The sequence below is a fragment of the Melanostigma gelatinosum genome (assembly GCF_949748355.1).
Source record: "Melanostigma gelatinosum genome assembly, chromosome: 3".
Classification (NCBI taxonomy): Eukaryota; Metazoa; Chordata; class Actinopteri; order Perciformes; family Zoarcidae; genus Melanostigma; species Melanostigma gelatinosum.
This window is the reverse complement of record NC_136636.1, coordinates 16,389,767-16,409,076: the sequence shown is the minus strand read 5'-3', so window position 1 is coordinate 16,409,076 and position 19,310 is coordinate 16,389,767. Positions and strand designations below refer to the sequence as shown.

At 41.9% G+C, this 19,310-nt stretch overlaps 1 protein-coding gene across 1 annotated transcript in view; it reads left to right on the top strand.

The window, feature by feature from the left end:
- Positions 1-1,067: 1,067 nt before the first annotated feature.
- uba7 (ubiquitin-like modifier activating enzyme 7) overlaps positions 1,068-19,310 on the top strand; it is a 33,196-nt gene continuing 14,953 nt past the window's right edge. Inside the window, exons 1-21 of the mRNA XM_079265457.1 lie at positions 1,068-1,195; positions 1,278-1,446; positions 1,887-2,021; positions 2,363-2,469; positions 2,570-2,660; positions 3,009-3,141; positions 3,323-3,420; positions 3,512-3,661; positions 3,808-3,972; positions 4,105-4,209; positions 4,316-4,396; positions 4,879-5,034; positions 5,686-5,851; positions 5,995-6,191; positions 6,833-6,897; positions 8,262-8,472; positions 10,661-10,735; positions 12,051-12,252; positions 12,348-12,439; positions 14,534-14,626; positions 15,802-15,993. Coding sequence (XP_079121583.1) covers positions 1,149-1,195; positions 1,278-1,446; positions 1,887-2,021; positions 2,363-2,469; positions 2,570-2,660; positions 3,009-3,141; positions 3,323-3,420; positions 3,512-3,661; positions 3,808-3,972; positions 4,105-4,209; positions 4,316-4,396; positions 4,879-5,034; positions 5,686-5,851; positions 5,995-6,191; positions 6,833-6,897; positions 8,262-8,472; positions 10,661-10,735; positions 12,051-12,252; positions 12,348-12,439; positions 14,534-14,626; positions 15,802-15,993 — 2,730 coding nt within the window. The 5' untranslated portion in view covers positions 1,068-1,148. The remainder of the gene's footprint in view (positions 1,196-1,277; positions 1,447-1,886; positions 2,022-2,362; positions 2,470-2,569; positions 2,661-3,008; positions 3,142-3,322; positions 3,421-3,511; positions 3,662-3,807; positions 3,973-4,104; positions 4,210-4,315; positions 4,397-4,878; positions 5,035-5,685; positions 5,852-5,994; positions 6,192-6,832; positions 6,898-8,261; positions 8,473-10,660; positions 10,736-12,050; positions 12,253-12,347; positions 12,440-14,533; positions 14,627-15,801; positions 15,994-19,310) is intronic.

Genomic DNA, 19,310 nt, shown 5'->3' with positions numbered 1-19,310 from the left:
AGGGAGCAAACAAACATGTGCAATGGGCCTTGCAGCTTAAATCTACATTTGGTCCATACAAGGAATATTTAGTTTTTAAAGCACGAGTATCTCCAGAGATATATTAATGTCCCAGATTAAATTCAAGGAAGAAGTTTTTAAAAGAGTAAACTGCCATAAAATGGTTATTTCTCACAGGTTTAGCACACTTGAAATTGACTGTTTTATGATTCAGTGCAGTCATTTCAGTCATCATGTGATTATTGCATCTGATTTCAGGTTCCTTTTGACATCTCGAAGATGTATGTTCCTCATTCACACACCACGATGAGATAAGTGTGTTCTGCCATAATCACTGCCTCATTTGACACGTCATGAAGAATCATTTCTCGTTACTCCTTGGTATGCAGAACTTTCTTCTGGAGGTTTGTTTTTGTGTCCCCTCACCACACTGAGCTTGTTAAAATGAATGACAAACACATTAAGCAATAGTCCGTTTCATTGTTGTTATCACCACAGAAATGTTAAAGATCCTCCCCCCCCCCCTCAGACATGCGTTTAAAAGAAGAAGAAAAAACTTGCTTTGATGAATAAGCAGGGTATTGTTCTGTCTTTTTTTTTTTTTTACACAAATACATTTTCAGTTAGCTTTATTTTCATAGAAGTACATCTACTCCTTCTACCTAATTAGAAAAATACAGAAGCAGAATAAGCAGACTACAAGTTAATATACAAGAACAAATCTAAAAGGCTTTGGCAGTTACCTGACGACAACAACATTTTTATTTAGACTATCAGAAAGTCTCCACAATGAACAAATACATCAATTTATTAACTTTATCAACTTAAACTTGAAGATGAGGTTTTACTCTCTTCTACTTCCACCAGTTCATTGTAAACTCTAATGGTGTTTCCTTTACAGGAGCAGCTGGTGGTTGCAACCCAATAAACAGTCCCGAGTCGCCCTCTGGTGGCCAGACTAGAAACTATTGCTTGGCACGAGAGCAAACCCAAAGAATCAAGTGAAACGAAAGTGAACTACATTCATGTTAAACCGTCACTTGTCACGCCCGATTTTCATTCTGGTCCTGGTTTGATCTGTGTCAGTCAGGTGTTATTCCAGCTGATCCCTCACTGCAGACTGGTCATCTCATATCGGAGCGCGCGACATGTCAGAAATCGGTGAAATCGATGAAGGGTTCTACTCCAGACAGCTGTAAGTACTACCGACAAATCAATCAGTTTACCTCTGTACCCTTCCGGGGAACAGAGGTTCACTTCATCTTTTACCTGCACAGGTATGTTCTGGGTCACGAGGCGATGCACCGGATGGGCACAGCCGACGTCCTCATTGCAGGCATGCGTGGTCTTGGGGTAGAAATTGCCAAAAATGTGATCCTGTCCGGAGTGAAGTCTGTCACGGTCCAGGATGAAGGCACGGCGGTGTGGGCCGACCTGTCCTCCCAGGTAACAAGCCCTTGATGTTGATCTGTAAATAATTAGAAAGGTGAATCTTTCAGGAGATAAGCTTAACTACGATTTAAGTAAACGACTTCCTGTTCAGGGAACAGCAACTTGCCAAACCTGTCAGTACTTTCGCTTTTGTGTTTGAATATTAACATTACTACATGTCTTGATGTTTAACTTCGCCCATCATACAGGTTAATAAAGCACAGCTACTCTCCTCCCCATCCAATGCTCTAAATGTTTCCATAAAAGGATTGTTAATTAATTCATTTTGAGTTTGATAGTTAACTCCTGATCTTGGCTGTTGACAAAGCATTCAAAAGGTGCTCATGCTAATCATGGAAAGTTGATAAATGACACCTTTGCAGATGAAGACTGAGTGATACCGTCAAGTCGAGTTGAGATTGTCTTGTCAACCTGTAATTTCATTTTCCCACCAGTTTTTCCTGAAGGAGTCCCATCTTGGTCAGAATCGAGCAACATGTTCACTACAGCAGCTGTCTGCTTTAAACCCACATGTGCCTGTGTCGGCCCACACTGCACCACTGGACGAGGACCTGCTTCTGCAGTTTCAGGTGCATAAAGACTAGACTAGCTGCATATTAGACCTTATTGGGATTCTTAAAATGACATCTACTTCTTCTCCCTCATTGAAAAGGTTATGATCATGCAAATAATTGCCAATTTCAGAAGTTTAACTGCTGGACACAAGATGTCTCCAGCATCTTTACAAACATTACAACAGGAAATGCAAATGAGAAATGTACATTTAGAAATGTATCTTGTCAAGTTTGAAACGGTCTTTAATTTGTCTATTGGACGACTTAATCTCTGATTTAGGTTGAGCACAGACAATCAACAGTAGCAACAAGAAAAACACCTTTCTGAGTGGAGGGGGGATTGTCATTTTTTTCAGGTGGTGGTCCTCTCTGACTCCTCACTGGATGATCAGAAGCGTTTTGATGACTTCTGCCATTCACGTGGAATCAGGTTTATTGTAGCAGACACCAAAGGTCTCTGTGGGTAAGTGGGCAACACAAGCTGTCAAAAAAAGAAAGAAAGATTGAATGTACTTAATAATGCAAGGAAAGAAAGAAGTGAAAACCTTGTCTTAAATTTGCAGTCAGCTGTTCTGTGACTTTGGGGAGGAGTTTGAGGTCTTGGACGAGAATGGGGAGGAGCCGGCATCAGCTATGATACAAAGTGTCTCTCAGGTAATGCCCTCCTTTTGCTTTATGGTACTGGCATATTGAAAGCATTTCTAACTTATCAAGCCGTCCATTTTATAACCTGCTTATCTGGCGCAGAGTTGTGTTGGGTAAGATTCACTCCTGCTGGCATTTTAGAGTTGGCAGTTCACAGAAGCTGCATGTCTTTGGACTGTGAAAGGAAACCCAAATATGGACAGGAAGAACATAAATAACTCCACATAGGAGTCTCTGACCTGTCTGGTTCAAATGTAAATGATTCCAGGTTTTCTCAAAGTGTCAAAAATAAGCTCACTTTAAAACACTCAAAGATATCTTTCTAATTTGAAGGTTATCAACATAACTTTATTTTAGGCAAATCCTGGAGTGGTGCACTGCACAGATGACCGGCAGCATGGATTTTCAAAAGGTTCTAAAGTTGTCTTCTCTGAAGTCCAAGGCATGACGGAGCTCAACAGCATCGGCCCTGTGGAGATCAGAGACTGTGGTTAGTGTCACTTTGTTTCTGTACTGTTTCTTCTTTCCTCAGCTGCTGACACCTGAAACACACAGTGTAGGCATGAACCACACTTTGGCAACCCACAGGACACCCATCCATAGTTAACAACGGTCATGATGAGAATTCGTCATTGTCTCACTGTCTGTATATCTATCACCTGTATACCCAGGCAAATACTCCTTCAGAATTGGTGATACATCAGCATTTTCTCAGTATGAACGGGGTGGAGTAGTGACTGAGGTTAAACAGCCCTTCAACCTACGATTCGTAAGTGTCCATATTTAGTTTGAATCTTTTTTTCATTTTTCCTTTTGTACAAGTGTACTCGTTAATGAAATAACTACACCATCAATTGCAGAAATCACTGGGTGAAGCTCTATTGGACCATGAGCTGCTGAAAATGAATGACTTTGGAAAAATACAGAGGCACAATACCCTGCACTTGGCCTTCCAAGCCCTCCACGGCTTCGTAAAGAAAGAACAACGACTCCCTCGTCCTCGGTCTCAGGTCGGTGAAGGTTACGGGATATTACAGACAGTATTCAATTCATTTTACAAAACAAGTTGTATGATTCGTAAAACACATTTCAAGTTAAAATGGTGTAGTATGATCATTAAAGCAGTTTACATCTTGGCACGATCAACCTCACACAGTCAGATGCAGATGCTCTGCTTGCCATGGTGGAAGAGCTGAATGCAGTCGCAAAGCTGGCACAGCTGGATGAAGCTGCTGTGAGAACCCTTTCCTACACAGCCCGGGGTAACCTGGCTCCTATCAATGCTTTCATTGGAGGCCTTGCAGCTCAAGAAGTTATTAAGGTGAGGTCACAGGTCGATGCTTTTGACATTAGTTTCATCTCAATTATACAGAATTCAGCACTTAGTGCGTGATGGTGGTGGCGTATATAGCTGACTATGTTTTGCTCTGTGCACTCTACAACATTCCTGCAGGCATGTAGTGGGAAATTTACGCCTCTTTGCCAGTGGCTATATTTTGATGCACTGGAGTGCCTCCCTGAAGAGGACGACCAGCTGACAGAGTGCTCCTTTGCAGCAGTACGTTAACAGATCGCTCGATTTAAATGAAGCATGCCTACCAATCAGGAACATCTAAATCGACTTTGGTATTTAATTGAACGTTTTTTGCTTTCTTATCCAACAGAAAGGCACGAGATACGATGGACAGATTGCCGTATTTGGGCCAGCGTTCCAGGAGAAGCTTGAAAGGCAGAAGTATTTCCTGGTGAGGGCAGGTTTGGTGTTTGTCCAGCAGGGGGCACACTCTTCGTGGGAATGCAGGAGCTCCATCTGTGTTTACCTTTTTTGTGCAGTGTTAATGATGGCACATGCAGGAAATAGCTGTGATACAGCCAACATTTCCTGCCAGGCCCAGTGCTGACCTCCTGGTGTGCAGTGCCAAGCCCTTTCTCTGTTTCCTTTAAAGGTGTTACTTTTACTGTTGTTTACTGGCTGTATGTGTGAACGTTTTAGAGAAAGTGCATTCATGTGTTTCTTTTATCACCGTAAAAACTGCATGCAAAGTATCAGGAAGTGAAACAAGTAATGTGCAGCAATAGATGAATCCTTTTCTGCTGTGTTGTAAAAGCCTGATGATTTTTTTTTTTTAATATGTCAAATATAGCTTTAATTCAATGGCATTTACTTGTATGGCACCAGCTGATACATACATATAGTCTGACACAATCTCTCCTGTCATTTTTCAAGGTTGGAGCTGGTGCCATTGGATGTGAGCTTTTTAAGAACTTTGCCCTCATGGGGCTCGGTGCCGGAGAAGAAGGCCGAATCACCGTAACAGACATGGACTTCATAGAAAGATCCAACTTGAACCGACAGTTCCTGTTCAGGGCTCAGGATATCGGGGTGAGAAAAAGCACAACATCACGCTCTGTAGTGAAGAATCTCACGGACCATGATAGCTCACTGGTTCTTGTTTGACCTGGTTAAGTGGAAGGGTCAGAGGGCTTACTAATGGGACAGGTGGGGGGGTGAAGGTATTGTGACTGTCTACGATAGCTTGTCTCCGATTACGCATCCACTCGTCATTTATGGCAGCTTTGTTTTGCAGTGTACTTTAGGAGTATATCAGATAGTTGATCACACATGTCTGAGCAAACAACTACCACTGTCTGAACAACTGATGCACCACATCGTTCAATGCAGCTAGTGCGTATGTTGACAAGAAATCCTCAGCTGCTCTGAATTTCTGGAGATATAATGTGCTGATTCTACTGATATATAATAGAAGAACACAAAGTCTTGACAGTAAAAATAGGCAGTATGACTTACCATATTTCTTCTTTCGGTGTTATATTTTGCTCATTTGATGGAAAAGTTTCATACAAGGATCCTAAAACAAATCTGGATTTAGATTTTGTATGAATCAACATTTTATAAAATTCTCCCTCCTTCTGTTGTTGCCACTGCTTTCTGTGTCTGATTTCACCTACATTGCTCACATACATTATCTCCCAGACACCCCACCCCCCTAATTACTCACTTGTCTATAAACAGAAATCAAAATCAGAAGTCGCAGCCAAAGCAGTGCGTGAGATGAACCCACGGATGAACATCATCGCTCGCCAGGATCGTCTGGGCCCCGACAGTGAAGGAGTGTATGATTACAACTTCTTCATGGATCTCGATGGAGTGGCTGCAGCCCTTGATAATGTGGAAGCCAGTGAGGGCACTTATTTTGTCTTCGTAACTATTAATATATTAAGTTCTCGTTACCACAGTATACCAGAGCATTAAGCCCTACAGTACACGATTGACTGCAAATGCTTGGAAACAACATTCAGAATTCCTCTTTTTGCTGCCCAGGGGTCTATCTTGATGGACGCTGCGTTCAGCACCAGAAACCATTGCTGGAGGGAGGAACTTTAGGATGTCGGGGTCATACTCTGGTGGTGGTGCCTCACCTGACACAGTCTTATGGCCCGGACACATCAAGTTCTAATGAAGCCATCCCACTGTGCACTCTCAAGAACTTCCCTCACCGCATTGAGCACACCCTGCAGGTACCATGTCATTTAGCTTCATGCTTGAGTTACACTGATTGAATTCCTAAGTTTTGCTTCAAAACCTACTCTGAATGACGAGAAACAGAAGACATGTCTTACTTTAAGTGTTTAAAATGTTCCGTCTAAGGAAAGACTACTACTTCATTTATTTTGAAGGACAGAATCCTTTCGTACTTTATGGCGGTGTTGCATTGAACTGCATTATATGGAAAGATGTTTTTTAATAATTGAATGCACCTCATTAACATATACGGTGGGGTGAAACATTAGAAACACATTTTTATATAATGTAGTGCAATGCAGCTCTAGAATCCTATCAAGAGTCTGGCCATGCTTGACACAGTGGTGATTTGAGCGAAATGCTTAACTCGGCAAGCTAACCTGCTGATTCTAACATGACATTGTTCAGAAGGTTTAGCACCCTATTGTTCATCATTTTACTGCAGCATGTTAGCATGCTAACATTTGCTAAGTGACACTAAACACAAAGTATAGCCGCAGGTGATGGAATGTCATTTGTTTTGCAGGTATTTGGTCATAAACCATAATATATCTAAACAGGATTTCATGTGTTTTTCTGTGCACTCTGTGTATTCTTAGATTTTCTTTACACTCATTTCGCATTACAATTCTTTCAGTGGGCCAGAGACCAGTTCGAAGGACTGTTCAAACAAACACCTGGAAATGTGAATCTCTTCCTGAGGTAAGACATGATGCCATCGTCATGTGATTTAACTTTTTCCACAACATGTCTTGCCTCTGACAAACGTGAGAAATTCCACTGCTGCCACTTAATGACCACTTCTTGCTCATTTCACAATGCTTTTCTGTTCTTCTACAACACATTCCAGGAAACCTACAAACGCTAATGAAGTACCCGAAGCTCATTATTTTGTTTTATATACAGGGAAACATGTGGTTGGCTTCAAGCAGTAGACTCCGAGTAAAAACTCCACAAACAGTCTGTCATGCCAAGTGTGTACTATGCAATGTATCCTCCACAGCAGCTCTAACACTATTTTCTCCAAAAAACTGATGAAGTCTATCAACTAATTAGAGGTTTTCTGGTTTAGAAACATCTGCTGAATGGAAAAAAAAGAGATTAGATGAATGCAGAAGAGAGTTCTACATCATGTCAAAGGTCTTCGCTAGTGATTGAAAAAAAGAAGAAGCATTGACCGAATTATAATGTAACAGCACGTCAGTGACAGCTCTGAGCCCTCCTAATCCAGCCATGTTTTGAGATGTCTCTCTCTGTTTGTTTTGGTGAGATTTGATGTAATCCCCCCCCCCCCCCCCCTCATTGTAGAGCACTTGCAGACTTTCCCGTGTCTTTAATTAAACAGTTTGGGAAAAAAATCGTGACTAGAACAGAAATGGTCCACACAGCCATTACAATTCCTCACCTTTACGTTGATGTGTGGCAATAAGAAGATGTATTATGTGTTTCTTCAGAGGCCTCTTTGTAGTGCAGTCATGTAAAACCTTAATGGACATTTTCACGGGGCAGGTCAGCTACATGTTGTAGTCTGTTACATGTTAAGACCTGAATGAGGTTATGGAAAATAACCCATGCAGCGCAATGCAAAAACTGTGACGCTAAATGTTCTTGTTTAGACCTGTTTAGGTGAAACTGCACGCAGGAGGCAGATTCCTTTTGTTTACGCAGTACAAGGATGTGTACGGTGAGCTGGCACATGATAATGACGTGTGGTATGGAGTTGCGCTGACCAGCACACTACAAACTTACTAACCACTTCCTTCCCTTTCTATTAATCCTCAGCCAAGCGGCAAAGAAATCCCCTCAGAGTCACTAACAAGACTACACCCTAATTTACAAAGATCTGTTGAGTCATTCCTCCTCGAACCAAACATTTTTCCATGAGGACTTTTTCGCTTTCCAGGTCAAATGTTCTTCCCACAGCTCAAGTCATGCCAGTAAAATGGATGTCTAAGCTTTTTTAGAAATTGAGACAGTACTTGTCTTTTCTTTTGCCACATCATTGCCTTTTGTATGCTGCATGTATGTTATTTGATCAAAATGAATTGCTGCACTCTTTCCTGTAGCGATGAAGGGTTTGTAGAGCGGACTCTTGGCCTTGGAGACGCTGAGGCCCTGGAGGTTCTTGGGGGTCTGTGGAGCAGCCTGGAGGTCACGGAAGCTGGAGGACAACGTCCAACGAGCTGGAAAGACTGTGTGAGCTGGGCACGTTGCAAGTGGGAGACTCTCTATAACAACGATATCCGCCAGCTTCTGCACTGTTTCCCTCCCGAAGAGGTAAAATCACACCAGAGGAAATATAACTCCATAAAGCCAAGTATTGTAAAGCTTTGATTTATGTTTATGGCCACAGAGGGGCACTGTTGTGTTTTTAAGAGTAAGTGTTCCTTGCATTCCAATCAATGAAACACTGCAAAGAGGCATTGGCGAAAAAGGCGTGCCAATCAGTTTTTCACGTTTCACTTCATGGTGTAATGCAACATATTTCCCGGGGCTCAGAGACCACTATGAGCCTCGTCTGAAACCTGAACCACTAAAAACCATCGCTGATAAATATCTCTGAGCGGCTCTGAGGGTTTGTAATCTGGTGAAGCATGCAGACAGTGATGTCACATGTTGCTGTCACACCTGGGGGGGGGGGGCACAGATCAGTAACCCAAACAGACCCTCACTAACCCTGTCCCAGTCCAGCAACTGGCCGTTTATAGCCTCATTAGATGTCCCTGCAGGGTTATAGAAATTCCTAAGTGTGATTTTCTTCCATTCGTGTCTGCTTCAATATTTATAGTAGAGCACTACATTCCCTGTATTTCCCTTGAGAAAAACACAACTTTAAGTATTATGACTTATGCTGATAAAATGAACCATCATGTGTTACAATTAGAATTTTAACCAATCCGGAAAACAGCCGAACATTTTTGTTTATCCTTATCATCTCAACACAACACAGAGAAACTCTTTGGCAGTTATGATTATCATTTTTTACTTCTCTTTTTTCTTCCCCAGCTCTCGTTGTCGTAGCCTATATGAGTTATGGTTTCATTGTCTTCTTGGAAAGTCACTCTTGACCGCAAACTTTCTGAGGAACTACCGGTATGATAAAACCGCTAACGTCAGTTAACGTTCACAAACCAAACTGACGAATATGGGTACACACAAGTATGACAGATGGCCACACATTCAATATAACAGTTACTTTGTTGGGTGTGAACCTCCATATAGAAGTGAGCGTGCTCCTGCATGCGTGTTCAACTTTTACACATGGAACAATGGTTGGATTGGAACCAAAGACATTATGGGAGCATCTTCCATGCAAGGCTCAAGTCTATGCACAAGAGATAAAGATCGAGTGAGAGGCTGTCCAGAATAAGATATGGTTGTACCCCAAATGACATCCAAGATAAAAGGCCTTATATTGTTGATGCAATCCCATTCTTTACAGTGCCTGCTAATGAAAGTACTGCAGTGAAAGACCAAAGAAGAGGGCTGAAACTAGTTGATGGACAATCCGTTAAGTGAAGGCAGTGTTTAATCATAGTCCTTCAAGTTAGTGACGATTTTGTTTTTTTTCTGTACCATAAAATTGTAAATTTAACACCAGTTTTTCTTTTTTATAATGTCCAGACAAAAGAAGTACATTCAATTTTTTTTATTAAATTAATACACTTTAAGAAATAGTACGAAAGCAGGTGTTTCAGTATTGTTTTGCATTCTATAAATCATCAACTATGAAATAACAATGAATAGAAGTCAAATCAGTTTTATTTACAACAGATAATAATAAAAAAGTGTAAATCACAAATTCACCAACGATTTATTAATAAAATAACTGGACCTTGAGGTTGTAATCTTTAAAATTAGTATTCTTGGGCCATGAGTGCACCATATACATTCTAAAACTAAGTGGTATCAACCTTTTCAGGGATCAATCATTGTCGGTGCCCCAAAGCCGTCTGAATCCTGGTTGTGAGAAGGAGAATGCAGCTGATGCCTTTTGGCTGCTTTAGAAAGCTCCCCTGCAGCACCAGTAGGAGACTCTCTCTTTCCCAGCAGATGGACCATTTGGAAACATCAAAGCTCTCCGTTCCTTTGTTCCTTAATCAGACATACAAATTGTGTTGTCAACACACGACTGACAACAATATTAGTGTGGCTGTCTGACGGGACGGTTGTCATCCTCCTGCTGTGTCAGAGAACTGAAGGACCAAGTGATGTTTTATCGTGGAATACATTGAAACGGTATATTGTTTGTGATGAAAGTACACTGCGTAACAATTCCATCTCAAAGATAAAGCTTTTGGAATGAAGAAATTGATCCTTTTTTAATAGGGGACGAAGATCTTCTTGTGGCTGTCACCTTTGCATTTTGAATAACTACGGAGAGCTTTTATAAAAGAATATACTGTTTGTAGACGCAGTATTTTCAGCTGTTGATCATTGTGATAAAGACATTTTCTTCCTTTAGGTGACTGCTTCTGGTCTACCCTTCTGGGCTGGATCCAAGAGATGCCCTCGCCCACTGACCTTCGACCCCAACAGTGTGAGTAGCGTCCGCTCCAATTCCTCCTGCAGTAGCAATCATGAAATGCACCCTAAACCAGTGGACGGGAATGACTGAAAAATGACACAGTATTTGGTGATGACCGCTCGCATTCTTTCGTTATCTGGGCTGATGGTGTCTCTTCCCCACTCTGACCATATACTGGATTCTTATCTGAGCTGTGAATGCCACTTAACCTGCATATGGACAATGAAATGCAGATAATAATCTGCTCTTCACACACGTTCACGTCCTTTGATAGCCAAGCTGATTTCTACATACTCTCAGTTACAAAAGAGGTAAAGCTGATATTAAGCTTCACATACTGTAACGTGGAAGGTTGTAGTGATGCACCGATAGCCGAAAAACATTGACAATTTGCAACATCTCATTGTCTCACACAGAAGATTTGCTTCCCTCCCTCTGTCATTTGACCTCACCTTTTCCACCGTATCTGCACTGTCAGCATTTTTATTCCATCTCCTGTCATCTGAGTTTTATCTCCTTCACAATTCATTTTTGCCCCTCCACCTGCGTGACATGTTTGACAGTTAATGCTACAACTGCAAATGCCAGGGTCAGTGCCATTTTTCATTTATCTAGAAAGCAAAGCGTGTGATACGGTGTGATGTCACAATCTCACCTGTGTTTATTAACAGCACATTTGTTTTGTTTTGGATGTGTTGTCAATTGTCTTTGCATTTTTTGTGAATCAAAAAGTAATTTCTCTGTAAGATATTGTTTATGTTACAAGCTCTTCTATTCTATAATTGCTGTCTGGTTTTATTCATGCCTTGTAAGTTTGAGTATGCAGCATTTGCACACCCTGCAAATCTACTCATCAGTGAAATAAATAAAGGGTTGTGGAGACCTAAAATATCTGTAACATGTAAAGTCCTGTCGTGCCGTAAGCAGCAGTGACTGCAGTAAGATACAATGTGTGTGTGTGTGTGTGTGTGTGTGTGTGTGTGTGTGATGAGAGCGATAAAGAAAGTGACCTATTGTTACAGCTACCTGTTCTGCTCAGGGAAGTAATTTGGACTGAACGCACTACGTTAATATACCTTTTACAAAATGTCCCTTCTACAACTTCACCCTGCAGTTAGGTCTGCTGAGTCAGCGTTAAATAACCAATTTTATTTTAACCTATAGCTTTTTCTTTTCTATAGAAACAAAGAAACAAAGCTGTGTTTCAAAGAAATGCACAATGACATGGTCGTGTTTTAGTATATTTAGTTTCTATATGGACATTGTGTTTTCTGTGAAAACATGACAATAGTTTTATGGCAGTTTGTCATTTAATTCTGTGTTTTAGACTACCCATATGGAGTATGTTGTGGCAGCAGCTAATCTCTACGGGCAGATCTTCGGAATCAGCGGGATAAGAGACGACGCTTCTATCAGAGAAACCTTACAAAACGTCCACGTACCATCTTTCACTCCCAAGTCCTCCGTGAAGATTCATCTCACTGACAAGGAGATGGAGGAGGAGAAACAAGAGGACAGAGATGAAGCCGGTGAGTCATTTCATCTCTGATATTTTTTGGTATTACCTCACTTTCCTCCAGAATTTATTTTCGTAACTCTCGCTCTCTCTGCGTCCTTGCACCAGAGAAAGCCCGACTTGAGGAGTTGAAAGGGAAGTTGGCCTCATCATCTCTGAAAAGCTCATTCAAGCAGATGTACCCCACCGACTTTGAGAAGGTAGGGCATGAGTGCAGTGGCACCTCTGCTGCACGCTCTGCAGAAGCCACAGACAGATTGCCGGCTGAGTGTTAGCAGTGAGCTGCACTCAAATCTGTGGGTGCTTTCAGAATATGCTTCTTTCCCCCCCCCCCCCTCTTCTTTGGGTCCTCCGTGACCCGAATCTGTGCTATTCCTGAACACGTTCATGGAACAGAGCTTGCTTGTGCTCTTTGTTCGCTGTTATAACTCATTGGGGCTAAGATACAGTATATATACTCAGAAGTTTAAATCCTAGATGAAAAGAACACTTCATTCAGCCAGTTCACGTGGAACAAATTCATATCTATATAGAGACAGAGCGCAATTAAGTCCTGCACACACTGCAGGGGAAGACAATTCATCACTCCCTATTGATTTGTATTGTGTGAAGGTGCCTCCTTGTTACTTTCATCTGCTAGCAAACAACAGAAAAATGCCTAAAAGCTGCTGTGTGGTGGGTTGCACTACCAGCAGGGTAGATGACACAGAACTGGGTGCTAAATTTAACCCTTTGACATGCTAAAATCAATCATTTTAAACTAGCTACAGGCCTTTTTTGTTTGTTTCGCAATTTAGCCCTTGATGGCATATTGTGATGCCAATTGTTTTCCCCTTCAGTGGTTGTAGTTTTCATAGTATGACGTGTTCCACTCTGTCCCTATGGGCCTGTGTGAGAGCCTCGTTAGAACACATTTGGTGAAATGCATTACATTTAACAACTGCACGGATACTACTGTCCGCAACCGTGTCGACTGTGTCTTTGAAGTGGCTCCCTGAGCCCTGAAGGTAGATTTCCCTCTATGTCACAGTCTCACCTCACACTCTTTCACACCACCTCTCGCCAAATAATCATTCACTGTCTGGACATTAAATCCTGTTTAGCGCTCGGTTGAAATCTTGCAGGGTCTGTGGGATCCGAGTGTAAAGGTCTCTATTTTCTAAGAAATGATCTGGGAGCGCAGATTAGATCTGCTTCTTCCCAACAAATTCCCTGAACCAGTTGTTTCAGCACAGTCAACTAAGTAAGCAGAGAAAAAACAACTGCCTCTGAAGAGACCTTGTCTGTGTCACGAGGGCAACGATTCTTTCTATTTACATCTCAGCAGAGGGGATACATGAGGTGGACCATGATAAGGAACAACAGAATAATTAACCTGTGTCAAAAAATCATTTGTGGTCTTCGGTGCAGCGTGATGTTCATAAACAAATACAGTTATATCTTGAGCAATTGTGGATGTCTCTTCCCAAATATAGTTTTCATTCTACTTAATTAACCCCTGTGGGAAGGAGACTAATTCAAATCCCCACCTCCTTTACACGCCTTTGCTTTATCTTCATGGAGGTTGGGAGTGTGGAGTTGAAAGGTTTGTCACAGCGACAAAACCTTCACTTCAGGCCCGACGCCTCAACACAGAGCTATTAGAAGGCCAGACGGGGTGCAGTTGCTGCAGAAGTGAGTGTCAGAGGAATTTAGAGAGGCTGTGGAATATGACTCTCAGCCTGAGAGAGGTTCTGGTAAAGCATTTAGTGACTCAGGAGAAGCAGGAATGAAGGTGTATGAGGTAATTCAGGTACATATCAAATGTCATCTTGAATAAGAACGAGATCCCCTAACTACCTTGCTCCCCCTTCTCTTCATTTTCATCCCTTCGTGCCCAGGTCATGCTGTGGATAGATGGAATGTGTGTAGGAGGGTTTCAGATTCATCAGGTTGCCAGCTAGGAGCTTCCTCACACCCCCTAAAGCCATCCCTGAGTGACAGTCCCCTTATTAGTCTTTGTAGAGCCGCGGAAGCAGAGGCATGACCTCACTGGCCATGTCGATCATAACAGAAATCTGATTTCCCCTACATTCTGTTGGGGTGACCAAGTCATTTATTAGAGTGATGTAAGTGACACAACAACAAAGCCTTCAAAGCTCAAAGCAGCCAAACCGAGCATCACACCTCTGGGGATGTCACTTGGCATCGACATGGATGAAAACAGAGATATATTTTGTTCTTGTGTGTCAAGCTTTGGAGTGTGTTATATGAATGGCTCATATACTGTATGTTTAACATCCCACCTGGCACAGGATGACGACAGTAACTTCCACATGGACTACATTGTTGCTGCTTCTAACCTGAGGGCGGAGAACTATGTCATCCCTGCAGCTGATCGGCACGAGGTCAGCATTTTCACCGAGCGCATCATCTGAAAAAATCTCTGTGAAGGGTTAAAAGATATAGAGGCAAATAAGACGGATGAAGCTGAAGTGAGAGGCGGTATAGATTAGAAAAAGCATGAAAAAAAACCTCCCCCTCCCTTGGGGTCATGTTTTCAGTCGTTGCTGCACACACCTGCCCTAAAGCCACAGAAACAGCCTCCTCGCCTATTGTTCCTGGAGCAAAACTAATCACAGCACTTTACCTGACGCCTGGGAGGTGACACCTGAGCCAGGCCTTGTACCGGCCGCTGCTGCAGACACACACAGCCAAGACAATAGAGGGTTACCTGTGTGTAATCATACAGAGATTTCCACATGTGGCATCTTGTTTGGAAATAACTTTACTTTTACTCACCATTTGACCCTGTTCGTTGTATATCTACACTGCAAAACATACATAAGGTTGTGGCAATTTGTCAGTGTCAAGATCATAATAATAATAAGGATATTGCTCCTGTATTGATATATGACATAAAAAGCCTATATTAGATAATCAAATGAATGTGTAATGCAGTGAAATAGTATGCATTAAATACAACAGAAATCTTTACATGTAATGCAAAAAATATATAAATATACATACAATTTCCCTTTTACAGCAAAATAGCATTTTCAGCAAAGTATACTTGAACTATTTATAGTAAAAGTAGTTGTTATGCAGCTGAATCTGTCCCCTGTAATTGTTATATTATGCATTACACGATGCATTGAATACTGATGCATTACTGTGTATATGAATCATTTATGTTTCAGCTGGTTGAAATAAAGCTATTTTTTTACTACTTTGCATCATATTTTATAAGATGACCATTTGTTTTGCATGTAAAACCTTAAACTTCATGTAACTATAGCTGTGAAATGAAAGCAATTCAGTAAAAAGGAACAATGTTTGTCTCTGAAATGTGACCAGCGATGCAAAGTACATACATTCACTCCAGTACTGTAGGCCTAATTTAGTACAGTCTTGAAGTACCTGCACTTTACTTGAGTGATTTCATTTTTTTTGCTGCTTTAAACTATCCTTCCATTATCATGGTGAAATATTGTTAAAAATATCACTACATTTATCTGACATAGTAATTACTTTGCTGTATAAGATTTTACAAGACATATGATGTCTCCTGTCTCCTTCACAGAGTAAGCGCATAGCTGGAAGGATCATCCCAGCCATAGCTACCACCACAGCCGCGGTGGCAGGCCTGATGTGCCTGGAGCTGTATAAACTGGTGCAGGGTCACCAGAAGATCTGCTCTTACCGCACAGCTTATATGTACCTGCCAGTCGCGCACATTGTGTTTTCCCAACCGACCCAGACCAACAACTTTGAAGTGAGTAACGGCTCTTTACACCCACAGACATTTTTAGTTGCAGTCAGTGATTGTGGTGGGTTTAGGGACAAGATTTACAAAGCAGTCAGTCACATATAGGACCTGAGTAGGGCACTCTGTACAGCCTGACAGACTCTTACTGTTTGTACATTTAGAATTTAAGCCGGCCTACTTTGGGGATAAATCAGTTTGGTCCTTTGTAGATCTTTGTCCTTCCTTACTGGCTGGAGCGCATTAAGTCATGAATGTGTGCTCTCAGAGCAAGAGACCACTGTCAACTGTCAATTTCAGGGCAGGTAAGACTTAAACACACCCATGTCTGCTTCTGTGTTTGCACACATTAAGTGGATTTTAAGGCGTCTGTAGCTCAAAGCAAAAGTGACAGGAGCTTATTCTTGGAGCCCTTTCTGGATCAAATCCACCCCAACGTTTTAGGTTCTACCCGGTTTGCGAGGTCATACTAAGTTCTCCATGCTGTATTGGCCTAGCTTTAAAACACAAATGCAAAATGGCTACCAGCCAGATTCAAAAGCCAAGTAACTCTTAGGGTCACATTTTAGGGTCAAGTCAGAGAGAATATCCAGTCAAATAATTTTGCTGCCCCCTTACAGGCCCGACTGCTTCCCCCTGAATATCTCCGCTCTGGAGAAAATCAGATATTGGAGCTGCCCTCGCCAGCTCTCTGACTCCGAGCATTGAACCTCTGACAGACGGGGGTCATTGGGGGTCAGCGGGTGGGGTAGCTGTGTCCTCTGTTACGTGAGGGTGCAGCGGCAGGGAGCTCTGAGACAGTGTAGGTCTGGTTTCAGCTTTGGTTCCAGGCAAAAAAAATGCTACAGCTGCATTGAAGGCTGCTGTGATGACAGAGGCAGCTGTGACTTTCTGTGCAGTTCTGAAGTTCCAGGCGTGCCACCCTCCTAACTTACAAAGACCCCGGTGTTCTCACAGTTGTTGTCTTTACATTTGCTCAGTGAAAGTGTTTGCACATACTTCGGAAATTTGCTGGCCGACGCACAACATTGCTGAACCGGCATGGAACGTTGGATGCACTCAGTGATTGATTGCAGTCACACAGACCGAGTGCCTGACATCATCCTAGCCTGAGGTTATTTACTCAAGTGTTGAATCATTTAGAAAGAGGAATGGGCAGATATTCGATTTTCCAGACCCAGGCCTTTTCAGTTTGGCCTGCAGTGTTGCAGCATCAGCTTTAAGCTGGTGGGGACAAATTAAATGCGGAACACACATGTGCTGTTACACACTTGCTCACAGAAAGAGGGAGGAGAAAGATGGTTGGCTGCCAAAAGTCATCTGAGTGGGAGACGCTCTTATGTCTGCCAAAGAAAACATTTAGTCTTCATTATTAGTTGAAATTTGTCTGTAGCCTTTTTCTATGTAGTGGGTAATCCACATAGGTTTATCTGCACTTTCATTCTGAAAACACATAGCATCAAAAGCTAAGTATCAAACAGCATCAGTACTAGCAGTTGATATTATCACTCAAATTGTATGTTGTGAACACGGTAAATGTGTTGATTATCAGTTCCAAAGTAGAGTCTGACCCAAAAATGCCTTGCCAATATTATCAATTGATATTAGCTTGTCAAAGATATCATTATCTCTATATATGTTGGCCAATACGTTACAAAAGATTGCAGTGTTGAAATACCAAAAGCCACGTACAAACAGTGCTGTCATTAAATGATCACATAAATGTGATTCTTCATTACATTTTTGTGCGTTGCAATGTAGGATGTCAATGAAACTATGGATGGAAACATAAATCATTCAAAATAGCAGAAATTAGTCCACAGTAAGGGAAGCAGAAACGAAAGCAACATAGCTGTTAATATTCTCTTATCTCTCTAATCTGTTTAAGATTAGAGGTTTTATTAGTTGCTGTTTGAAGCAACCTCAGACGTGCAGCTGTTGAATATCACTGATCTGACATGCACAATCAAGAGCTCAGCTTACTTTTTGCAGTGACTTAGACCTCTCCCCTCATGAGATCAGTCTCAGTTCATTAATATCAAGTAACAACACTCACATCTTACTGGTAGTACTGGTGGCCCACCCGGTGTTCACTCAAAGTGGTGTGTGTTTAAACCACCACATCACAGCATTGTCAGATGTGTGGCAGTCATTGTACCGTAACCTGCATTATCACAACTCTGAAGAGGAAAAAATACATTCGTGAGTTGGTTGTTGGGATTGAAGGCTTTTGGAAAAGCTGTTTTAGATGTGGCTGTGTACCACTCTGTCCACAGATTTAGTCTTTAACTAAAATAAATTGCTGCTCATTCTCCCACCGTGCGAACCCTTTTCCAGAAACTGTTGCTTTAAAGCAGCTGTTTCCCAAAATAGGAAGTTCCCCCGGCCTTCCCCCGCTGCTGTTATGGAGGCAGAAATATGTAAACAAATGGGAGGCTGTCCTTGTCTGCTCAACACTGCGATTCTTTAGCATCGTTTTCCTCCTTGTGTTTATGTTTGTCAGTTGGGAGGCCAAGGCGCACAGGCCATTGCACTAGAGGAGTGGCAAGTCTGGCAAGTTCACAGAGATTGGATATCTCTAAAATGACCAGAAATGTTTGCGCAAAATCTGCATTAGACATTATCATATAACCATGAAAAGCTTGATGTTACTTGGGTCAGCTGGTGCTGCCATCGTTTTTAGGCTTGTAAGTCTTTAACGTAATATATCCTACTCTACTGTTGACACCTTATTTGTTATTGTGTTGAGAAGATTTACCGAAACTCTTCCACATGAAACTTTCCAACTCATTAATGAACTGCAAAATACAGCATGACAGCAGAAATATGTTATCATAAGTTCAGTGTTTCTTGTATTGTGCAGCCGCAAATGGGATAATGAGAAATGAATGCTGCTTGTAATGCACTCTCTGTTGTACATTACAGTGCGTAGTTGATGCTATAGCTGCAGGGTCATACGAAGGTCAGACAGTGCTTGTTATTGCAGGAAACAAAACCTCACAAGACACTAAAAGCTACTTCAAGTACAACAAAGATTAATGAGTCCTGCAGCTGTAACTGAGCTGCAGCCTCGGTAAAACATGTGAAGAGAAACATCACCCAAGGCCAGGACAGAGGAGGACGTGTTTCAGCTGGGTATTAAATAGCTCCATCCTCAACCCCTCCAGCAGCTTGTCCAACTCTATGTACCAATGTATGCTGTCTTTACTTGTCTGCTATGCTGCCTGCTGGTTGTGTGCCATGGAAATACTCCCTCTTCCATGTCACAAATCCTCCGCACCCAGCCATAACTTCGTTCATAACTTCCCTTTCACACTCCCATGGTG